The sequence below is a fragment of the Macrotis lagotis genome, chromosome 7, assembly GCF_037893015.1.
Source record: "Macrotis lagotis isolate mMagLag1 chromosome 7, bilby.v1.9.chrom.fasta, whole genome shotgun sequence".
NCBI classification, from domain to species: domain Eukaryota; kingdom Metazoa; phylum Chordata; class Mammalia; order Peramelemorphia; family Peramelidae; genus Macrotis; species Macrotis lagotis.
In genome coordinates, this window is record NC_133664.1 from 55368989 (window position 1) to 55389887 (window position 20899).

The 20899-nt window shown below is 38.9% G+C and overlaps 1 protein-coding gene across 3 annotated transcripts in view; it reads right to left on the minus strand.

Annotated features, from left to right (window-relative positions):
* RSU1 (Ras suppressor protein 1) overlaps positions 1-18254 on the minus strand; it is a 214171-nt gene extending 195917 nt beyond the window's left edge. For all 3 annotated transcript variants that reach the window (XR_012469959.1, XM_074192926.1, XM_074192927.1), the window contains exons 1-3: positions 18148-18254; positions 17892-18003; positions 5366-5416 (exon numbers count right to left, since the gene is read on the minus strand). Coding sequence is in view for 2 of the 3 variants with exons in the window: in XM_074192926.1 (XP_074049027.1) it covers positions 5366-5416; positions 17892-18000 (160 nt within the window). In the remaining variant the exon portion in view is untranslated. The remainder of the gene's footprint in view (positions 1-5365; positions 5417-17891; positions 18004-18147) is intronic.
* Between the last annotated feature and the right edge of the window lie 2645 nt (positions 18255-20899).

The window sequence follows — 20899 nt, forward strand, 5'->3', positions numbered from 1 at the left end:
CAATATTATCATAGCACAGGCTAGATGTTTACTTTCAAGGATGTTATCGAAAGAATTCTTGTACAGGTAGTCAGGCCAGGAGCCACTGAGCTTCTTCTAAGCCTGACCTTCCATGAAGATGCAGGGTTGGCCTACGTGATCTTGAAGACCCATTCCAAGGAGTTTTTCCACTTTCTTGCCTGCATTTGTTTAAATCAGCAAACCTTCTGCCTTGATTTCAGCAATGTGGCAATGCCTGTGGTTCTGTTCTTGCCTTATGCATGGGCAACACAAAATGTGAGCTTAAAATGAACCACCCCATTCCTAACTCCCATACAGAAGTGTGACCCAGCTGTCACTCTCATTTCTCAGTAATCAACAGTTCTGTGACATTGCTTCAAGCTGTGTATTATATGTAAAATAGAAACTCAGACACACAGAAATCTCTCAACATGACGTTTTCCCCAATTTCATTAGACTTGGAAAGTGCCTAACAAATCCTTGTTATATTATTAGAAAATCATTCAAGTCTACAGGAAATATGACAAGCCCAAAAGAGAGTCAATTAAGCTGGGAAAAAGGGAGCTCTTGTCATTAAAGTCCTCAAAACCACAGTCATAAAAAGTAAAATAGTCAACATCAATAAGTTATTCTCCAACAAGCAGGTATTAATTATAATACATGTTAATCATACCTTGAAAACTTCCATGTATACCCATGGAATCATTCATATAACCCAGTATTTTAAATTTAAAAAAAAGAAAAATAAGCATGTAAATTTCAATTTTTTAAAAGTCTATATAGTCCCCCTCAACTGAGCAGCCAAGGAGAGTTTGTCACCGAGGCTCATCTTATATTCACCCTAGTGGTTAGTAAATGCCTTCTTGGACAGATAAGTCAAATAAGGGTCCTGGTCTCCACAGTTCATGGGGTGTCAATGATCTTGGGTCCCTCAGCTTCTCCCTGCTCTGGGGCTACACAAACTCTGTGAAGAAATGTGTTGATTTGATATTTAAATAAGAAATCAGTCCCAAACCCCCACCTACTGGCCAAATCCTGTTTTCAGAATCTGGTATATTTTTATTATTTAGATATTTCTACTAGCTAGCCCCAGGCATGTGATCTTGGTCTAATGGAGATGACTCTCCACAGAAGCTTACAAACATGCTTAGAGTGTAAATATTTATTTACAATTGAGATTGATAAATAAGTAAATAATTTATAACAACAAAGACACAATGCAAAATAAAACATGTATCAAATGGCTAAATGTAAAGACTGCTTTCTTAGATCCTACAAATCCCAGACACAAGATCAACTTTAAACCTTGGCATTCTAGGAAATACATAACTTTGAGTTCCTTTGAGTGAGCAAATGAATATGAACTTCACAATGTAACTTTCTAACTTTCATGTTGGACTAACATCTAGCAAGATCAGTTATCAGCAGTCAATGAAGGAATTTGAGGAAAAACTCTGGACCCAACTCTGGCTTTTGAGCTCACAATGTGGGGAATGTATTTGGATTTAGGCTAGATTTAGGAGAAAAACATAATTTTTTTTCTTGGTCCTGTCTATGATAAGGACCCTCCAACTCCCTCTGATCACATCTGAATTATCATCTGAAGATCCAGGTAAGCTGTTCTCAGAAAAGTAAGACCCCCCCCACTCCCCCATCATGTACTCCAGCATCCCACAGCTGGGTCTCTTGTCATTTCTTATTATTTGTCCCACTGTGGGTTGGAGACAGATTAAGAGTAGTCCAACAACTAAAACTAAGGCTTCTTCTTTTGCTCTTTTTTTAAGAAAAAAAAGAAAAGCATGGATTAAGAAAAAAAAAACCTTTTTTTTTCCTTAAGTATTTACAAAGCAGAGCAGTTTAATCATTTTAGCTATCACATCTCCTATTTCTCTCTAAGGGGGAAAAAATGCAAAGTATCATATAGGTTCTGCAAATGAATACTTTAAAGACAATGTGTCATGGAAATAAGCTTATGGTACATGTTGTAGTTCTATAAATGAAGGCTCTATGTCATCAACAAAAAGAATATTTATTTTACCTTTGCTCCTATTCCAGATATTTCCTATTTATATGAAGGGGCTAGAGGCACTGAGGGAGTTAAATGAACTGATCAAGACCTTGCCATACTTAAAATCAAGTCACAGAGGCAGCTAGTATCACCCATTTGCCTTGCAAAAACTTAAAAACAAAATCAAGTCACACTTAAGTCATCCCATTTCTTAAGTTTTATTTTTCATCAATACTTACTCCTCACACATTTGGGTTTTGGGGTGTTTTTTTTTTTAGGTTTTTGCAAGGCAAATGGGGTTAAGTGGCTTGCCCAAGGCCACACAGCTGGGTAATTATTAAGTGTCTGAGACCAGATTTGAACCCAGGTACTCCGGACTCCAAGGCTGGTGCTTTATCCACTACGCCACCTAGCCACCCTACACATTTGTTTTTATAAAACTAAATGTCCTCTGGTCCCATCTCCAATTATTAAGAATGGACTAGGAATCACACCCTAGAATTCTAGCAGTATCTCTGCCCTAGACTACCTGGGTGACTTTAAATGTGTCCCTTAGTTTCAGGGCACGCTCTTTTCCCTGTAAAATGGTAACAGTCCAATTCAACTCTAAAAAGCTCCAATTCTAACCTCAACTAACTTAGACATCTATACAAATGATTACACATTCACAATTATAGGCCTGAATATTTTTTCTTAAAATGCTTTTTGCACTGCATTATCGATAGAAATTTCTCAAGGAATCACTTGTGTATGTTTAATCTGAAAGACTTCCTTCTCAAATTCCACCCCAGTGAAATCTAACAAGTATTTCATCTTGAAGTCATTAATTGGCTAAAAAACAAAACCTTGACATTGGATGCAACAACAGTCACTCACTCATTCCAGACAGGTTAAAGCAATTCACAATACCAGATGATAGGAAGCTAGAAAGCAAAATGGCACAAAGTTTCTATCCTCAAATTGACCAAAAAATATGGCAAGCTATTTCACACAGATAGAACATGAATTGTAGAATGTAAAGTGGCATGAGATCAGATGAAGAAGTGCTAGGATCATCACCCAGCATGCCAATTCGCTTATCAGATAACTGGGTAAACAATATTATAGCAGACAGGAGTACACAACATTATGAGAGGGACTGAGTAAAATACATTACTAGGAAAGCAATAGTTAGGGGAAACATATACGGGATTAATGTCTTTACAATTCCCTTTGGAAACTAAAGACAGTGAGGCATGGAAATAAGCTTATGGTCCATATTGCAATTCTATAAATGAAGGCTCTGTGTCATCAACATAAAGAAAATGCAAATTAAAATACCTATGAGACTAGAAAAGAGGACAAAGGATGCAAATTGCAAATGTTGGGGAGAGAGGATATAAAAAGACACATTAATGTACTGATGTTGGAGGTATTGTTTCAACCATAGAATAAAAACCTATGCATTCAAACAAGAGACATCAGCATATACTCTTTAACACAGTGAAAACACTACCAGGCCAAAGATATAGAAAAGAACTATAATTACAACTAGATTTATAATATTCCATTTTGGGACAGCAAAGAATTAAAAAAAACTGGAAAAAATGTGAGTTTTAGTTGATTGCTTGCTATACATGAATATAAGAGAATACAAGAAATATGTAATAAATTTAAAGTATAATATAAATAATAAAAACATAAGAAATTATGAATATGAAGAAATCACAGAAAAACTTGGAAAAAATTTTTATCAACTGATACCAGGCAACAGAAAAGCCCACACAATGATCTGTGAGGGAAATAATGAAAAGTATCAGGGCTATGGTCAATGTAGTGACCAACCTTGATTCTGGAAATTGGATTATGATGAGGACCTTGCCCATCTTAGCAGAGAGAGGGATGCCACTTGAAACTCAAATCATCAGATGAAGTTAAAGCATCGGTTTGTTTCATTCAGTGGCACTTCATGAATACAAAAAAAGTTTCTATTGTGAGGAAAAGTTAGTTTTCTGGAAGGAAAGGAGCATGAATAAAATGTATAACTGGTCAGAGGCAAAGATTGCATTATTAGATAAAGAAATGTATAAGAACCCTCTTACTATGTGTAGAAGGGTGCACCAAAGAGGAATACTCACAATGATATGTAATCGTAACTCTTTAAAATATTCAAGAATTATTCAAATTTGAATCCAAATTAAGGTCTTCCTTTGGGCAAGGCCCTACAATAAGCACTGAAGATACAAAAACAGAGTCCCAGGCCTCCAGGAGCTCACTTTCTGCTGATACAACTGTGCCTTCATAACTGTAATAGGTATTTTTGTAGTTTCATGGAGATCAAATTTTTCCAAATTAAACTTTATGATCCCCTGATATTCAGTTGTATCCTATAGTTTTACAGTATTTTCAATCAATGTTCTCTTGTAATTGCATTTTGATATCTCCAATCCCACTACATTACAAAATAAAATTTCTTTCAATATCAGTCAATTGTTGCTAATTACTTGTACCCAAACAAGAGAATGCACATTTCTCCACATTTTAAGGAATTCTTTTGAAAAGTGAAGTCTTACAAAAGGTTAATGATTATTATATTCTATAAATTCAGATTTCTGAATGTACAACTGAAAATAAATGCTACTTTTCCATGAAGTGAATTATAAACAAATCTAAGCACTGAGGACAGAATTAAAAAGTTGACTTCCTCCTTATTATCTTGCAGCAGAGGATGCATATTACAGTTGCAATAGGAGTCACTTCCTGAGAGAGGGTAGGTACATTCTTGCTGACACAAAAGTAATGTCATCTCACTAATGCACTCGAAATTCACCTCACCTTGCCGTCAAGCTGAATCTCTTCCGAAAAAATAACTCACATCCAGAAGTAGTTTAATGTTTACAAAGTGCTTTCTAACAACCTAATAAGGAGAATGGTACATGTTTTACTGTGTTCATTTTATAGATGAGGAAACAAATTCAGAAAGATTAAAATGATTTTCCTGTGTCCAAAGAAATAGCAAATGTGCAATTCAAGAACTGAACCTTGATATTTCTGATTCCAGATAAATGCTCACTCCATCACACCATACTGCCCTTGAGAATAATGGAGTTAATATTATTAGAATCAAACAAAATCAAACAAAATCAAAAAAAAATCAAACAAAATTCCCTTTTGTAGGAAGAGAACCTGTTCATATATTTTGAGGATATGTCATCATTTTTCCCATATAAAGTTCATCACTGCTTCTTTACTATGTATTTAAATGAAATAATTTGTAAATTAATTTATAAATTTAAAAAAATATTTGTGAAAGGATTAAGGAATCAGGATACTGAAAGAATCTTTTGAAAATCCATAACAAACAAAACATTCACTTACTTGTTAGCTTGTTGTGGCTGAGAACCAGTTGTGTAATGTGAGATAAAGTAACTATAAAGAAAAAAAATACAGTTAGTAAATGTATCCAATTATTAACTGTCAATAAAACTAACAGTCTGTTACAACTTTATTTCACAGGATACATAACTACTTGTTCTTCCCATGGAGAATCTTAGAAATATTTACATTAATGCAGGATCACAGATTTAGACCTGGAAAGGTTAACTAGTACATCTGCCTTATATTAGAGAGATAAAAAAAACTTGAGGCCCAAACAGGTCAAATGACTTGCCCATGGTCAAACCAATAATAAAAGGTAAAGCAAAGATGGAAATTTTGCATTTTTTCCCCTCTGCACTGAGCCTGGCTGGAGCAGACACTTAATAAGTGCTAAAAGATTGAACTGAATTAATTATATTTAATTACAAAATGATTGATGCTATAGACACACCAATTATGCCCATTCAATCTGAGGACTCACTGTGGCACTAAGAAGTTGCCAAATTTTCCAACAGAGAACCAGTTCAGATGGCATCTAATCTAATCCCTTTCTGAAGCATGGCCACTTGTCACTAATCTCCACTTGAATATTCTAATACTAGCTAGGTGGCAGAGTGGAAATCCCACCTCAGACACTTACTGGCTGGATGACCGTGAGCAAGTGACTTGGTCAATCTCAATTTGTTTTCCCATCTTTTTACATCAGCACCTAGCATCCCCTCCTTGGAAATTCTTGACCTTTTTTCCTTCTGAATAAATATTTTATTTTTTCTCGTGGTTCTTTGACATAACTGGTAATTTGATTGGTAAAACAATGAATCTATAAATGAATTTAGATAGTATTGTCATTTAATTATATTGAAACTATTGAACCATGAACATTAGCTTTCTCAATTGCTTAAGTTTGATTTAATTTCTACAGCGTGTTTTGTAATTCTATTCACATAATTCATACATCTGGATAGGCAGATTTCCAGATATTTTACACTTATTTCTTAGGTTCAAGGATACAGAATTGGAAAGAAGCTCAGAAGGAATCCCTCTTGTTAAAAATAAAGGGGGGGGGGGGGGCTAGGTAGCATAGTAGATAGAGCACCGGCCCTGGAGTCAGGAGTATTTGAGTTCAAATCCGGACTCAGACACTTAATAATTACCTAGCTGTGTGGCCTTGGGCAAACCACTTAACCCCACTGCCTTGTAAAAACTAAAGAAAAAAAATAAAAATTAAAAAAAAAACTGATCAACAGATAGCAATGTCACAAAGATAGCCAAACCTGACCTAAACCCATAACCTTACTGAAGTCAACACTATCTCCCTAATTTTTCCTTCCTTTTTCAAATTTTTCTTAAAATACTCTGACTAAACAGAAAGCTGTCAATGAAAGTACCAAGAAAAAGATATCTTATGAGGCCAGTGAATACAATAAGAGATTTAATTCTAGTAAGATTCAAAGCACTTCTTTGATTCTCCCACCAACATGCTGCTTTAAGCTCCCTGTGCATAACAAACAGGGCCACCTAATTCTTACTGATAAAATGAAGAGCTAATATATGACATAAAAAGAGGATTCAATTTGTAAAAGTAGGTTTTCCTTCATTTCTTCCTTGCCAGAATATACATCCAACCACCCAAAAGTAAGAGGAAAACTCTTGAAATGCTTCCTGACAGCTAGATATACCTACTTCTTTCATAGATGGCTGCTAATTGAATTAGACAGAAGGGAGCTTAGAGCTCACAAAATTTTTCAAGATTTCTCTGAATTTGTCCATGTTTTACTTCAAAGTTTTCATTTGAGACATAAAATAATGGAACAAATATAGGATGCATTTCTTTTCTTCCCCAAATACCTCCTTCCAAAAAAAAAAAATCTGGCCTATGATAGGATCATGGAATCATACCTAGAAAAGACCTCAAAAGGCACAGCCTTCTCAATTGATAGAGGAGGAAATGAAGAGTAAATGACTTACTCAGAGTCAGACAGCAAATACCTGAGGTAGAATTTGAATCCAGATCTTTTGGATTCCAGGTCTGATGATCTTTCCACTAAGGACATCTACTTCCTGCCTTTTTTTATTTTGCTGCTTATCAATGATTTTCTTCATTAATATTCTATTCTGGTTTCTCACTAAAATCAAGAAAGTGATTCTGGCTCTTAATGGCAATGTCAGTGGAGCTGAGGGTCTGGCAGGCCCTAACCAATTTAAAAAGATTCCATATATGGGCCAATGAATGGATTTTCTTTTATTGTCTAGGCTAAATTTGGAGCTATTCATCACAAGGCTGACAATAGGGTGCTGAATTATTAGGCCAGAAGCATTTTCAAAGACTGCCTACTAAGTTAAAATAGGATTGTAATCTTCATTTTTGGAGTAAAGACCCATACCCTGTCATTGAACCATCAACAATCTTTTGTTAGGCACTTTCTACCCACCAGGAGCTGTGCTGACTGCAAGGATACCAAAACAAAAATGATGCCATCAAAGGAATTACAAGTACTGAAAAAGTTCCCAATCCTGATCTCAAAGAGGCAGCAACCTCGATTCCCTTCTGTTTGTGATGGGTTGTTTCTTTGTGAGTCCTCACTGTACTATGAAAAGAGAGAAAGTTCACAGAAATAGAATGAATAAAGTATAAAGCCCAAACCAGCCAAGAAGACCTAAGCATTTTGTGCTTCCTGTTTGGCCACTGCAGCTTCATTGACCTTAAAGACATACACACTGGTAGAGATGAGAATAACATTATGGCTATCTGGGAAATTAAAAACTACCTATAATGAGCCCTGGTAAATAATGAATGTGATCAATGAATCAAGAAACATTGATTAAGTACCTATATGACAGACAGTGCTAAGTGCTAAGCACTGGAGATACAAGAGTCCCTGCCCTCAAAGAGCTTACAGTCTAATGGTAGAGACACTATGCAAACAAATTTGTACAAACAAATTATTTAAAGAAAAATAGGGAATAAGTAATAGAGGAAGGCTCCAGAATTAAGAGGGATTACGGAAGGCTTCTGGGAAAAGTTAGATTTTAGATCGAACTGAAAGGAAGCCAGGAGGGTCAAGTGGGCATAGTTGAGGAGGGAGAACATTCCAGGGCTGGGAGACAGTCAGAGCCTGGAGTTGAGGGACAGAGGGTCGTGATCCTGGAACATGCAGGAGGCTGGTGTCACTGCTTCTCCAGAGATCTTGATAATAACTTGAACATAGGGAATAAGAGACAGTGAGGAATCCAGGAGGACCCTAAAGTTGTGAGCTGAGGGACTGGGAGGATGATGTGGATCTCCACAGTAAAAACAAAAAGGGGGGGGGGTAGGAGCAGGGGAAAGATTTAGGTGGAGAAATGAGGTCTACTGTGAACATGTTTAATTTAAGATGTCTACCTACAGGACATTCGGTTAGAGATGTCTGAATGGTAGTTGGAGAAGAGAGACTAGAGGTCAGCTGAGAGACTGAGGCAGGATCTGAGAATCAGTAGCATAAAGATGATAATTAAATCCATGGAGGCTGATGAGATCAACAAGTGAAGTAGAGGGCCCAAGACAGAATCTTGAAGGTCATATGTGGTTAGATGGTGCAACCTAGAGAGAAGGATCCAGCAAAGGAGACAGGACCAGTCGAATAGTAGGAAGAAAACCAGGAGAGAAATATCCTGAAAACCTGGAGAAAAGAGAATTGAGAAGAAGGGCATCAACAGAGTCAAATGCCACAGAGAGGTCAAGGAGAATGAAGACTGAGAAAAAGCAACTAGATTTTGCACTTGGGAATCATTAGCAACTATAGAAAGAGCAGTTTTGGTGGAATGATAGGATCAGAAGCCAGTCTATAGGGGGGTTTAATTAGAGACTGAGAGGAGAGAGAGTAGAAGCACTTACTGTAGATGGCATTTGTGAGGAGTTTAGAAACTTAAGGCAGAAGAGATATAGGATGATAGTTAGAAACCTTAGCATGTTTGTAAGCTGCAGGAAATGAGGAGAAAGGGAAAGAGGGAAGAAGGGTAGGTAGGTGGATGGGAGAGGGGAGGGGGGAGAGAGGAGACAGACAGACAGACAGACAGACAGACAGACAGAAAGAAAGAAAGAAAGAAAGAAATAAAGAAAGAAAGAAAGAAAGAAAGAAAGAAAAAAAGAAAGAAAGAAAGAAAATGGAATGGGATCATTTCAACAAATAGAAAGGTTACCCTTACTCAGGAGTAAGATCACCTCACTATGTGAGACAGGAATGAAAGTCAAGAGAGTAGAAAAATAGGGAGTACATGCTGAACAGCCTCAATTTTTACTTTAAAATTCTAAAAGTCCATATTAAAGTCCCCAAAGCAATGCCTTTGGTTCAGCCCAGGGATTTACAAAGAAAGGCATCTTTAAAGTCAACTAATAAGACAAAGAAAACTTAACACAACAAAATGTACCCTTTTGTCTTAGCCATTCTCTAGGTTTTATCTTCTTTGATATTTAAAAATATTGTTCCACTATGTGGGAATGAATGGAAACTGGGAAGGGGTTTTTGGACTTTGTTTTGATCTGGGAGTTGGAGAGGGGAAAGATGTAGTTTTTGAATGAGCAGATGGGGGGGGGGGGAAGAGTCAACAAGGACAGTGATTAAAAATGCTAAAGTATCAACTGGACTAAGAAAGAGACCCAAAGATCTGGAGGCCTAAAACAGTTGGAGTTGGGAGGGGAAAAGCTACACAAAATAATAGAAGCAGCATACAGAAAAGCATCTCACAAAGAAGCTGAATTTTAGCCACCTCCCCTTACAAATCAGTGGATTCTAATGAGCGACAAATTGGACAAAAGATGGCAAAAGGATGATCATTTCAGAAAAGTATCAAAAAAATTAAGAGGAAAATCAAAGGATTTCTATGAACTTTAAAAAAAATCTTCAAGCATATCTAAGAACTACATAGAACCTGACTGTTCTCCTTTGTCGTTGCTTTTTCCCTTTTCTGCTCTTTCAACCTCAAAAGTTCAATGCCAACTAATGAGATATAGTGGCACTGAAAGACAAAATAAGATAGAGTCCAATCCTTTACTATTCTGAAGTTACTAGGAAGGTTTAGTGAGATTTTTTTTTAAGTGACAAACTGGCTAAAGAACCACAAGGTGGCATTACAGACTTGTTTTAGAAAGAGCTGAACTTTGGCTACAAAGTTAAGGCTGTCTATTCCCATCAGAATAAAATACAAACTCCTCTTTTCACTGCTGAAGTCCTTCCTCATCTAGGTTCAAGATTTCTTTCCTGATTGACTTCACATGCCTCCCCTTTGCTCACTCAACTGCAAACAGTTCTATCTGCTAAGCCCATGAAGCACCTCCATGGCTTGGCACTCTAGGTCACTATGCCTGATCATCATTCCTCATCATTATGGTCTCTTGGCACTGAAAGCTTTCCTTCAAAACTCAATTTGAATATTGCCCTCCTCTCAACATCTTCCCTGAATGTCCTTATTTTTGTAAATATTTTCTATTTAATGTAAATTTTTCCCTCCTCCCAGCCTCAAGAGAATGGTTGTTTCTTTAAGACAGAGCCAGGATCAGTTTTGTCTTGTCTTTGTAGTGCCTACTATACATTGCATTTAATAGTCATTGAATAAAATGTTTGAAGAATTAAACTATAGGATCCTGTCTAAGGGTTGTTGTCCACACCCACCATGCCTCTTCCAGTCTTTGAATGGCTCAGTGTATCTCTAGTGACCAAGGATCTATCTCTATCATGTGGTCCCTGTGGTGAAAACAGAACACTGGGATCAGCAGTCAGGGATATCTAGCAAATATTACTATTGAAGGGGGAAATGATGCTATAACCAGAACAAAGGAGAGACAGAACCAGCTGGAGACCCATTCCAAAAGAATAATCTGAGATTGGGCAGATACATCATCAGACTGGGGAGTTCAACTTCCTTCTATATTGTTGGCTTTTAAAATGAGACATTCTGTTGCCAGTCAATCTATCCACTACAAAGTAACCTGAGAGATCACCAGTGCACCATAGAGATGTGAGCCATCATAAACAGAATGGCATCAGAATTAAGATTATGGCACTATGATAGTCATTATGTATTAAAACAGTCCTACAGATACATAAAACAAAGCAAAAAAAAAAAAAGGAGATAAAGATTTGCCAAAAATATTTGCTATTTTTATAAAGGAGAACCAGGGCAAAATTCAGAGAGAAAAGGGATTCCCCCTTCGCTAGTAATATTTGCTAGATATCCCTGACTGGTGATCAGTGTTCTGTTTTCACCACAGGGACCACTTGATAGAGATAGATGCCTGGTCACCAGAGATCCACTGAGTCATTTAGAGATTGGAGGAGGAATGGTGAGTGTGAACAACAGCCCATAGACAAGCCAGTATTGCTGAAAAATAAAATGGCCTTATAATGTCCATAACATGCAGATGGACAGGTAGTCCAGTAAGTTAAGTTTTTCAGTGTATAATCTTCAATAGATAGCACAAAGGAAGTGGAACTGGGTCCATAAGTGAATAGGAGAGAGTCAGTGGAAAAATCACTATGTGACACTGTCAATGATCTAAGATATTTCCAACTACAAAAAGCCATCGAATACTCTTCCAGGAATTCTATGACCACAAATTCACAGAATCCCAGGCTTGCCAAAGAATCTAAATTTCAGTGGCCTCAAGAGGCAAAGGAAAGACCAGAGCAGGAACAAGCCCACTTGCCCAAGCTCCATCAGTCAATCAGTTTAACAGCTCTTAGGTGCTGATTTACCAGGGATTGGATTGACTGGGGACACAAAGTAAAGCAGAGAGTCTCCCCTTGAGAAGCTCACTCTATTTGGGGGAACAACATGCAGAACACTCTGTACATGTATCATAAACATAGTGTAAATGGGAGATCATCACCAAGAAGAAGACACCAGCAGCAAGGGGGACAAAAACCCTCTTGTAGAAACTGTGATTTCTAATTTAAGGATGAAAAACTGCTTTAGAGAGATGAGGTCACTTGATCCCTGTGAAGGTGAGTATTTTAAGGAGCCTTTTCCTTGTTTCAAAAATGAGAAAACTGAGGCTTTTCTCTGACTTTGGCCCCCTTTCCCCTCTCCCAGGCTGCTTCTACAGAGGAATGTTTCAGGGCAGAAGGCCTGTGCAGTCAACTTCATTTGAAACCAAACTGCCCTCAAGCTAAGATCAGGACTAAGCTGCTTTCTAGCCTCCAGGCAAAGGACTCATCTCTGCAGTTTGCAACTCACTTTCCCTAACTCCACATAATCTACCTAATAAATGTTTACTGATTGTTTCTACTTCCACAATGGCTCTCAAATCCAATCAACCCCTTCTTTCTCACTTCACACAACCACCATCAGTTTATACAGGCCCTTATCTCTTCTAGTTCTGATTATCTCCATAGCCTCCTAATTGGTCTTCCCTGCTTAAGTCTTTTAACACCCCAGTCCACAGTATAACTTCCTGCCAAAGTGATTCTTCCAGACCAAATCAACTATAGTGGCCCCCTACTGCCTCAAGGCTAAAATCTAAACTTTAACTTCTGAAGCCCTTCATATCCTGGCCTCAACTCATCTTTCCAGTCTCAATGGACTATCTATAAAGTACCTAGCACAGTGGCTGATCCATAACTACCATTTAAATGCTGGTTAAGTTCCCTTCCCCTTCCCCTGAATTCTGTGATGCTAACAAACTTAACTTCTCTTTATTCTTACATATCACACTCCTATCTTCCTTCTCCAAGCACAGAGGCTCTGCCTCCAATCCAGTCCCTCCCTACCACCCTCTTACAAGTTCTCTTCTTTCAAGACTCAGCCCAAGGGCAATCTTCTCCATGAAAACTATCCTGGTCCATTCTCTGCCTTCCCTAACAAATCACCACATATTTAAATTATTTGTATATGCTATTATTATTTGCCCTTTGTTCTTGAAAGGGACCATGTTGGGGGGGGGGGGGGGAGATTTGACACTATGACATGCAAGTGAATACTGTTTGAAGTGCTTGCTGGGTAGTCACCAGCCTTTCTCTTCTGGAGTCATCTAGTCTAGTGGCCAGATACGGATCCGGACAAATGGAGATGGCCCTGAATGTAAGGAGAGACCTAGGTTTTTGTTTTTTTTTTTAATCAAAGTCTTTTATGTATTTTCTTTCTAGGAATTCTTTATATTTCTTATTATATGGTTCAGTTTTTTTCCAATCCTGTCTGACTCTTTATGGCCCTATTTGGGGTTTTCTGGGCAAAGATACTGGAATGGCTTTGACATTTCCTTCTGCTCATTTTAGTGATGAGAAAACTTGAAGGAAACGGACTTAAAAGAATGTCCAGAGTACACAGTAGTTAAGTGTCTGAGGCCAAATCAGAAGAAGTCTTCCTTTCTCCAGGCCCAATGTTCCATCCACTGTGCCATTCTTTATGTATTATATATCTGTCTTCTTTATTAGTGTTAGCTTCTTGAGAGGAGTGACTATTTCATTCATTACATTTGCATCCACAATCTGGCAAAAGAGCCTGGTGAATAGACTTGTAAAAATTCTGTTTGATTGATTCAAGCAAATGAGATGATGACATTACAACTTATAATGGCTTAGACTCATTTTCAAGAGATATATTTATTAATGGTAAAGTTAGTCATTTAATAGCAAAGGAAAAAACTCCTGCATCATGTTCCCAAGCATACCTCAATCTTTTATGAAAACATCCTCCATCAACAAGCAACATTATGTCTGCCAGATATGGAATATGGATATGGGCAGGAAGGACTCAAGGAAACCACAAGTGCAGATGTTTCCAGTCTCCTGCTTCTAGCCAGGCCCCATTTTCTTTAACAATCATTTTTTTAAAATTTTATTTATTTAAGGCAACAGGGGTTAAGTGACTTGCCCAAGGTCACACAGCCAGGCAATTTTTAAGTGTGTGAGGTCATTATGTAAACTCAGGTCCTCCTGACTCCAGGGCTGGTGCTCTATCCCCAGTGCCACTTAGCTGCCCTAAAGACCCCATTTTCTTGACAACTTCAGTGTCCTAGCAGATTCAGGTTTTTCCTCTTGCAAACTGATAATTACATTAAATTGAAATCTGACTCTACAAATTCCATTTATATTTCTAATTCTTCCCACAGATGCATACATTCATAGGAACTACCAAATACAATCTATCTACAACTTTTCATTCCATTCAAAATTCTTCACACCTCATCCATTTCTCCAGGCTTAAATCTTAGAAGTCACTGAAGTCTATAGCTCCTAAATATTCTCTTCCAACATTTAATCAATCACCAAAACCTAATGATTCTTTTTAGCCTAACCTCAAATTTTCTCAGGTTCACTTCTTTCATTCCTTGGCCATGGTCAACATTCTATCAATCCTCTCCCTGCTGAACTATGGCAACAGCTTCTTAAGGAGTTTTCCTATCTTCAAGTCCTGCCATTTATAGTATGGCCAAACATCAGAAAAATCTTTCTTGAAGATCACTTTGATCATTTTATCAGCTTGTTCAAGGTCCAAGACATACAAATCACTATAACACCTCTTTTAAGGTCCTCCACCAAATGGTCCAACATTCCCTAACCAATCTTATTCTTGCTACTTCTGTCCATCCAAGCAAGATTGTTTGCTTTCTCTCCCAAATACCTTGCTAATTCCCTAACTTTAATCATGCCCTTCTCCCTAACTGGAACACCCAATCTTCTATTTTTTTTACCCATCTATGTCTCTTCTTTAAAACACTGGGCATAACCCATCCTTCAGAAAGTCCTGCCTAATCAACTCCATTATGCATATTCTTTTTTTTTTTTTAGATTTTTCAAGGCAATGGGGTTAAGTGGCTTGCCCAAGGCCACACGGCTAGGTAATTAAGTGTCTCCAGGTACTCCTGCCTCCAAGGCCGGTGCTCTATTCACTGCACCACCTAGCCACCCTATTATGCATATTCTACTACACATTTATTTTTATTTGAATATATGCCTTCTCAACTTTAAGTTTATAACACTCTGGTTAAATAAATATAATGTAATTATCCTGCTTCTCATCAGTAACCAAATTTTCTACTTCTTTTAATTCTTCCCCAAGTTTGCTGCTCAAATGTGCTTGATAAATATTCTTAGACCACATGGTTAAGCCAGGAGACTTTAAATAGGGATGGAAGAAACAACATCAGGGCTAAACATGGAATTCTTTCTCCTGGCAAATATTCTACAAGCCCTCATCCTCTGTAACTCCACATATCATTACATCAGAATCTTTTTGACTTGTAATATGCTATTATTAACCTGTTAAATTTCTTATCATTATTTATTCCCTTCTCACCAACCTCAAGAGGTTAGTTTGCATAGCACCCATACAGGCAAATTCAATATTCCTTGAATTGTATGTGGACATTTACACACACACACACACACACACACACACTTTTATTACTCAAATATTTCAAGGAGTCGTGATTTCATCAGTTTGGGTGAGCCTTCCATGTACATATATAAAACCCCAACCACAATTCAGTAGCCTACCAGTTAGACTTGCATACAGGCCTCTTTTCATTTTATAGATCTTACAGATTAGCAGAGCAAGAGAGAATTAAGAAACTTGTTAAGGTCACCAAGGTGGCATGTAATAAGAGGCAAAATTTAACTTCTAACTCCAAATCCAGCAGACTATAAACACTATATGGTCTTCCCATCTACTATCAGCACAAGAAGAAGCCTCTCCAAACTCATCTAGACCAGGCCCTTCAGGCATGAGACAGAACAAAGAGAGGAAGCTTGATAGGATCTGCTAGTGGCTGTATTCCACTGGCCTAAATTGAAGATCCCAAAGTCATTTCCATACCACAATGAGACATCAAAGAACTTAAAAATATCTTCCACTAATTAAACTTAATTAATACTAATCTTGCTTTGAGAATTTCATAATAGCCCTTACAACATAAATGAAGACACTCTGCAGACCCACAAAAAACACTAGGGTTGGGAGTTACAATATCACATTTTCAAAATCCTGAGGATTAAGTTTTTATCTGAGGAACTCTAGTTTTTAATCACTGAGGGAGCGTAATTATCACATCAAGAATACTTATCTTTGTTTTGTGCCACCCTTTGGTAATCTGGGGAAACCTATGAAATCTTTCTCAGAACATTTTTAAATGCACAAAATAAAACACATAGGATTACAAAAGAAACAAATTATGCTGAAACATTTATGTGTAACTAATGTGTCTAAGTGTATGCATATATTTTTGTGCAGGCATATAGTCTGGGGAAACCTAAGCAATCCTCAGAATAATGTTTTTAAATGCACAAAATATATAGGATCAAAAAAGAAATCAATTATGTTGAAAGAGTTATGTGTATAATGTGTCTACATATATATAAAAATATCTATATATCTATTTCTACATCTGTAGATATATAGATATAAATATAGATACAAATATAGATATAGATATATAGATCTGTCGGAAGGCCTAAAGGCAGTCTGGGAAAACCTATGAAATCTTCCACAGAACAATGTTGTTAAATACACAAAATTAAATTCATTAGATTAGAAAAAAAATGAATTATACTGAAACAAATTTATCCATAATGTATTTATGAATAGTTTTAGACATGTGGGTAGGCATATAAGTAGTCTGGGGAAACCTATGAAATCCTTCTCAGAAAGTTTTTAAATGTATAAAATAAAACGATAGGATTACAAAATTATGCTAAAAGAAAGTGAACCATATGTGCATGATGTGTCTAGTATACGGGTATACATTTGCGTAGGTGTATAGGATGTATTGTATATGTTATGTATGTGGGCAGCTGGGTGGTCCAGCAGATAGAGGGCCGGGCCTGGAGCCATGAAAATCTGAGTTCCCAATGCTTACTAGCTGGGTGACCCTGGGCAAGTCACTTCACCCCATCTGCCTCAGTTTCTTCTTCTGTAAAATGAGCTGGAAAAGAAAGTGGCCAACCATTTCAGTATTCCCAAGTGGGGTCAATAAAGAGTCAGACACAATTGAAACTGAACAAAAACAAATAGGTATAAAAGTGTGTATATGGATACATATATATAAACATATATAAATGTACAAATATATAAATACATATAAATATATAAATAGGTATATATAAAAACATATAAATATATAAGTATATATAAGTACATATAAATATATAAGTATATATAAATACATATAAATATATAAGTATATATAAGTACATGTAAATATATAAGTATATAAGTATAATATATATATGTGTATATATATATATATATATATATAAAGTTTGTGGATACTAGTTAAGAACTCTTATCTTCAACTCTCTGCAATGAACTGGAATTCAAGTTTGGGGTTTTTTGGGGCTTTTACACAGGATTCAAAAAGGCCATTTCACCCCTTAAACTTTAGAAAACCTCCTCCCTGGCTGCTGCCCCCCAGCTGGCGGGGGCATCAGGGCCGGCCCGTTGGCGGAGCTGTGTCGGGCGCGCCGGGCACCGGCCCTGCGGGGGGCAGCCGCGCCCCGGGGCCCCAGCCCCCCTGTGGGGGCGGCCCGGGCGCCGGGGTGGGGGCCCCACTCACACAAGCCGTGGACGTCCAGCATGCTGGAGATGCCGCGGTCGCACATGTCCACCTCGGGCTGGTTCTTCTCGCGACTCTCCTCCACCAGCTTCTTCAGGGACTTGGACATGGTCTGTGCGGGGACACAAAGAGAGCCGCGGCCGCTGGGACGGAGCCCCGACGGGGGCGCACCGGCCCCCGCCCCCCCGGGCCCCCGCCCCCCCCCGGGCCCCAGCCCCCCACGGCCCCCCGGCCCCCCACGGCCGCCCGCACTCACGACGAGGGGCGGCGGCGGAGACTCGAACCAGAGTAAACACAGCGGGCCCCGGACCGGCGCAGGCGCAGAGCGCGCCGCCCTCAGGACCCGCCCCTCCGGCACGAGCCGGCCCCGGCACTCTTCCCAATTTAGGAGAATTGCTCCGAGGCCCGGGCTCCGGGGCGGGGCTCCGCCCCATCTCGGAATGTGGCGCTCCGGGCGGACCAATCGCGTCTGTGAACCTCTTCTCAGACCCCGCCCACTCCGCTCTCAGCCCCGCCTCCAGGAGCTCGCTCATTGGTCCAGCCGAAAGCGCGTGCGTACGAGTGCTTGCGCATGTCCAGTCCCGCCGGCCGGAGTGGAGGAGAGGCGGTGGAAGCGCGGGAGGAAGTGGTCAAGTCTCCTCCTGGCCCGCGCTTTTACCCAGACGCCTTTGCGCGCGGTCTCTGGAGGGCAGGGATGGCCCCCCATTGTTTGTGTCGCTCTTGGGGCGCTTAGCTTAAGGCGGGCTTAGTCACAGATTTGGGCATTTACATATGCCCCCCAGGGCAGGGATGGACAGTTGACTTTATGCCTCTCTGGGGCCTATCAGAGGCGCCTAAGGAAGGTTTATGTCCTTGAGGTACTTGTAGCAGACTTGCATTAGCCCATTGCCCCCCCCCCCATTAGATTGCAAGCTCCTGTGGGGGGAATTTTTATCTTTTATATATATATCAATAATTTTGCTTTTATATATCCTCAATAATTAGCCAGTGTAGAGGCTTGAAAACGTCTGTTGATAGATTTATGCTTTGTAAATATTATCTCCCCCATAAGAGTGCCCCCCCCCCTTTTTGTAGCTCCCTGTGCTTGACACGAGGGTCCAGGTACAGCATAGGCGCTTAATGTTTGTTGATTGTTTGGATCCAAGTGCATGATGTTTGACCTTCAGTCTTAAAGACATGACGTCATAGAGGTGATGTCATGACAAGCCTGTGAATTAGATCTAAGGGAGGGGGGCTGTGCTAAGTCACCAACCTCACTTTCTTCTCCGGAACCATGTGGGTCCGGTGGTCACATAAGAATCAGGATGACTGGAGGTGACCCTGGATGCCAGGCAGTCAGTGTTAAGTGACTTGTCCAAGGTCACACAGCTAGGAAGTGTCAAGTGTCTGAGATTGGATTCGAACTCCTGTCCTGACTCCAAGCTCCTGTTGTCACTTGCCCTATCTGAGAGGACTGGAGGATGGAAAGAAGGTGGCTCCTGATTAAAACACTGTTCTTAAAAGGGTTGTCATAAGGGTATATGATGTAAAAAAAGTTAACCACTGCATTAGACAAAATTGAAATAGGTGTATCTGGAAGCCTTAGCATCCTTCAAGTTTTTACGTAAAGCCCTCTCTCATCAGACTTACCTTCTGTCTCTTCCACTCAGTTGTTCTGCACACCCAAAGTACACTTTCATTCACAGGAAAATAAAAGTAACAATTTAAAAGTTATATTCATTTTAGAGTCTTGGTATATAGGCATGAGCATTCTCAGAAATCATACTGGTAGAAATCACACAGGTCAATTTATGGAGACAATTAAGCACAATGGCCCGTTACCAAATGAAAAATTATTGATCAATAACTATTGATCAAAAAACTGGATAGTAATAAAATTTGCTGAAAATCTAGGTTGCAATAATAGAAAGATAGGTGTTCATGTCTGACCTCAGATGCTAGTTTTGTGACTTTAGAAAAGTCACTTGACTTCTTTGCCTCTGTTTCCTTGTTTACAATAGGGAGAATAAAAGTCCCTGCCTCCCTGAGTGTTTAAAGAATGAAACAAGATAATACTTATAAAGCTGCCAATACGATGTTACATAATTGTTAACTACTACAGACCTACCCCATATGTTCCTGTTGACTCAACCTTTACTCTAATAACTTTTCCAGCTGGGGATGTTTAAGGCATCTACTATGTTCAGCCATAATTTTTTTTTTAGGTTTTTTGTAAGGCAAATGGGGTTAAGTGGCTTGCCCAAGGCCACACAGCTAGGTAATTATTAAGTGTCTGAGACCGAATTTGAACCCAGGTTCTCCTGACTCCAGGGCCGGTGCTTTATCCACTATGCCACCTAGCCACCCCAGCAATGAAATCAGCCATAATTTTTAAGCCACAAGTGAACCAAGTAACAAATTTGACAATAAACATTATAGATTTAAGAAGTAACTAATAAATCATCTAATCCAACCCCCTAATTTTACAGAAAGAAAACTACTATGAATGAATCAATTAAATGTCTTGTTAATTTATTGCCCAAGGGAACACAAGTAGTGTTCAGAGTGAGATTTTAAAAGCCTATATCATACATATCTGTGTGTTTAACTGTCACCTCTTTGCAGCAGACATCCTACCTAGAAAGACAGTGCCAAGCAGTGGAAATAGCCCTGAGATCGCAGTGACTTGACTTGAATTTGATATTTTCCAGGCATAGGACTTTAGACAAAGTAGCTTCTCTGAGCCATGATTGCCACACATGTAAAATGAACAGGTTAAATCAGATAATCTCTCAGATCACTTCTAAATTTAGCTAACTTGGATAAGACATGTAGGCTTCACTGTCTCAGTCCTAAATTCTGGGATCTTAGACAAATCACCTAGCTTCCCATGGCTTACATTTAGGAGAGATGTCTGCCATTAGGGAGTCACTCCTGGAAAGACCAGGGTTCTCCACTGATGCTTGCTTTTTTTGCACCTGGGCTCATATTGCCCTATTTCCACCGCACCCCACCAACAAGTTCAGATG